The 3,892-nt window shown below is 32.8% G+C and overlaps 1 protein-coding gene across 1 annotated transcript in view; it reads left to right on the forward strand.

Moving 5' to 3' along the window:
* The first annotated feature begins 712 nt into the window (after nucleotides 1-712).
* LOC117106927 (receptor-type tyrosine-protein phosphatase alpha-like) overlaps nucleotides 713-3,892 on the forward strand; it is a 4,939-nt gene continuing 1,759 nt past the window's right edge. Inside the window, exons 1-3 of the mRNA XM_033248450.1 lie at nucleotides 713-978; nucleotides 1,342-1,493; nucleotides 1,597-1,732. Of these exons, the coding sequence (XP_033104341.1) occupies nucleotides 763-978; nucleotides 1,342-1,493; nucleotides 1,597-1,732 (504 nt within the window). The 5' untranslated portion in view covers nucleotides 713-762. The remainder of the gene's footprint in view (nucleotides 979-1,341; nucleotides 1,494-1,596; nucleotides 1,733-3,892) is intronic.

Below are 3,892 nucleotides of genomic sequence, written 5' to 3' on the forward strand. Positions count from 1 at the left end.
GTGTACAAACGTAAACTTAGTGTGGGTACATAGCCCGGTGAACTCGTTCTGCTAAGTAAAACACAAAAGAAAAAGAAAACATTCACCAATCATATAGCGACAAAGGTAAAAACCATTAAACAATCATATAAACTGTCTTTGTTATGCATGCAAAACGTGAATGATCAACAAGCTATTTACCCGTACGCACTCAAGCGTGACGCACTACCGCAGTGGCGAATCCTCGCAACTTAATGATGATCATATTTTACAATTTGATTACTTAATTTAAACATCCTACATAGCATCGTATCCGCCTATGGTAATATTATAACATGAATCAATAGAATCACCAAATATTCTTCTTTCATCTAGTCGACGTCTTAATGACTGTTATGATGTTACCAGCAGATAAATTTGAGCAATTAGAAAAAAGTTATCATGGTATTACAACTGAATTGAACATACATACGACGCAGTTTGACCATTCGTGTATTATGATCGTTAACTAGCAGCATAGGCGCTACTTGTGGTCGACATAAGGCATACGTTAGTCCTACTACTATCCAATACTAATAACCCGATATGAGTATATGAAAAATACATTATCAATTCACGTGAATCTAAAATGCAGAATGCATCCAGGTTTATTGTCTTTCAGGGCTACATCAAGCGTGACGCTAAGCCCCCTCCCCCACCCCCTACGCTCCTGATAATTATCCGTTTTGTTTTGTGTTTCAGGGTTACAACAGGCGTAACGCGTTTATTGTTACCCAGGCCCCAATGTCTGAGCCGGCCGACACAACTGTTGATTTTTGGCGTTTAGTGTTAGATTACAAGACTGACATAATCGTTCAACTTAATGACAAAACTGAAACTTGCGCCGAATACCTTCCTCAGCGGATAAGTCAAGAGCTGAAGATTGATCAATTTACCATTAATACGAAGTCGTCTGAGCAAAACGATTTAATGATCGAACGAAAAATCATGCTACAGAAGGTCCGTTGTTTTGCCTTAGCACTATATTGTTCTCATGCCTCATTTACTCGAATATAATTAAAAATGCTAGAATTTTATCTTCTTATTTTAGTGGCTACGTATACACATGGTGTACTCTACAAATTTATAATATTATAATGTTATGTCTATATTTTATTTAAATTTTGCAATTGCTATACAACTCATTAGCCTAAATATGTCAGTTATTTAAAAAAAATAAAAGCATATTCAGATTCTAACCTGACACCAAGCTACAACCAACAACTCAATTCAATAAAGGCGAGGCCTTCCATTATTCCATTGGCTGAATATAGTCCTATTCATATTAATAATTATTGTGTGTGTGTTTTTCTTTTAATTCAGGACAATAAAGTACAAGAGATTTTACACTTTGAGTTTCGGCAGTGGTGTAACGCAGAACGTGTTCCGAAGGTCGATTCGTTTGTCAGGTTTATTGCAGCCGTTCAACGCGCTCACATTCCTCAACATAATCGGCCAATCATCGTACACTGCCTGTACGTTTAGAATTATATACTAATATATAATACTAATATAATAATCAAATATATATAATTGCCATTCTTATGCTCATAATTTTTTCTATCGATTTTTATTCAGGAATGGTGCGGTTCGATCAGGATTGTTCTGCTCGGTATATTCAATAATAGATAAAATTAAAGAAGAGAAAATTGTAGATGTATTCCAAACACTCAAAAAACTGCGATCAGTTTGTCCTACAATGGTAAACTCCAAGGTAGGCTGTATTGCGAATCAATATTAATTAAATAGGTCTAGTTTTATCCTAAGAGTCAATAAATAATAACAAGAACAAGAAATATACATTTAGTAATAATGTTTTTCTTTTAATTATTTAAATGATTTTAAGTACATTGACAATAAAATCGATTTCTAAGCAGCATTATCTTTCGAAAGAGAGATATACACACATAACCTAAGCCTCATTATGAGACTTCAATTACTATGTGTGCCAGTTACTAGTAATAATAATAATAATTTTGGCTTATAGTACAATGGAATAATATAAATAATAATGTTTAATATAATAATTATCATAAAGGTAAAGTAACAAAATATTTCTGGTGGTGATTGCGCAGTACACCGGGAGACAACTGTCTCTTATACACATCTAGATGTGTATAAGAGACAGATATATATATATATATATATATATATATATAACGCAAAAACATTGAACAAACGGTGTACAAAGTTGACTTGCGGAACACAAATTGAGATCTTACACATACATAAAGAATAATAACTGGTAATTAGTTGATTGGACCACAAAATATAAGTTCAGTGACAAGTTAATGGGCGCATTAATTACAATTAAACCATGATAAAATGTCGGCAAAATGATTGTGTAAGCGATAGTTCATTGGCGGTGTCATTGTACCAGCTTAATGCTGATACTTATTTAACTACAGTAAACAGGAAATAAAACATAGTAAGATTAATATAAGGTCCTATATAATTAAATCAATTGTGGAATAGAAAGTAAATTGCAGAAATATAAAGCTATGTATGAGTTTAAATAATATAACGCATAATATCACGATGACTATAAAATACAGTTTAGAAATCAATGAATATAATAAAATGTACATAAGTAGAAATAATATGATAGCATATATTGTTAGATACTGTATTCATAGTGAATTATAGTGTGTGAAGGCATAATCACGTGTAGAGCCTAAGTCCTTATTTAGTCCCTTAATTTGAGTTTTTAACCGGATTATCGATTTCATTATGCGTTACGTTGTTGATGGTGTGATTAGGTGAATTAAAATTTGCACTTACTGGGCAATTAGTTGAGTTGTGTTCTATAGATGATTTGTGGTTGTTCATTCTAGATCTAAAAGTTAGACCAGTTTCGCCAACATAGTTTTACTTGTTGCATTTGTAGCAGTATGGTCTGGTACTGGTACTACTTGTACTTTTATCCGTCTGATTTCAGACATTCGGCAGCCATTGACATTATGTTGGCGTGTGATGAGGGACCTGTGTACAAACAATTACAAAACACAAAAAATATGGAAACTGAATGCTATTTACAAAATATTCTATTTAATGCTTATGGGTGAATATTTCTTTGATAAATTGGCTTCTATTTAGTTGATGTTCATCTATGACCCGTTGAAGAATAGATTTGGTTTTCTTTCCTCTTGTTCCGTTGGTTATATAGTGAAATGTGAGAATTTTACATGGATCATCATTTGGTCTTCTTATAACATGACTCATCCATTTTGATTGTTGAGTCTTGATAGAAGGTCCTAAGTGGCATGATGTTTGTTATTTGATGTAAATTCTCGTTTGAAATCATATACCTCCAGTCATATTCATCTGTTGTTGATTGTTGGTCACTGTCTTTACTGTCTGTTTCAATGTTTCTGGGTGGTGGTGAGGTATATAATATTTGGCGAGTTTATTCAGTACTGTCGCATAAGATGTCGCATAATTGACATCTAGAGCTGTTACATCGTGTGTTGCCATGTATTTAGCGGAGGGGTGTTTAGATAAGGTTAGAGTGGACTTTAAATTAGGGGGTTGCCTACGTGCTAGTAGAGGGGGTTGTAAAAATAATTATTTAATCGATGGGTCTTCTTGGAGGGAGAGGAAGTCTCGTTTAATTATCTTAGACAGTTCCAGGATTCTGGGACTATAGTCGAATACCATAGGTATCCGATCATTATTAAATTTAGGTCTATATGTTAAGAGAGATCAGTGTCAGATTTATATGAGGCTTTTTTAATCTGGGTTTTTCTTACACTTAACTTTCAATGATTGTACACTATTTTTTCATTGCTTTTAACTTCGTATTGTTATATATATACATATATATATATATATATATATATTTTTATATATATATATATATATATATTAAAAAATA

This window comes from Anneissia japonica, unplaced genomic scaffold (assembly GCF_011630105.1).
Source record: "Anneissia japonica isolate Jap-2015-1 unplaced genomic scaffold, ASM1163010v1 scaffold284776_len174044_cov101, whole genome shotgun sequence".
NCBI lineage: Eukaryota > Metazoa > Echinodermata > Crinoidea > Comatulida > Comatulidae > Anneissia > Anneissia japonica.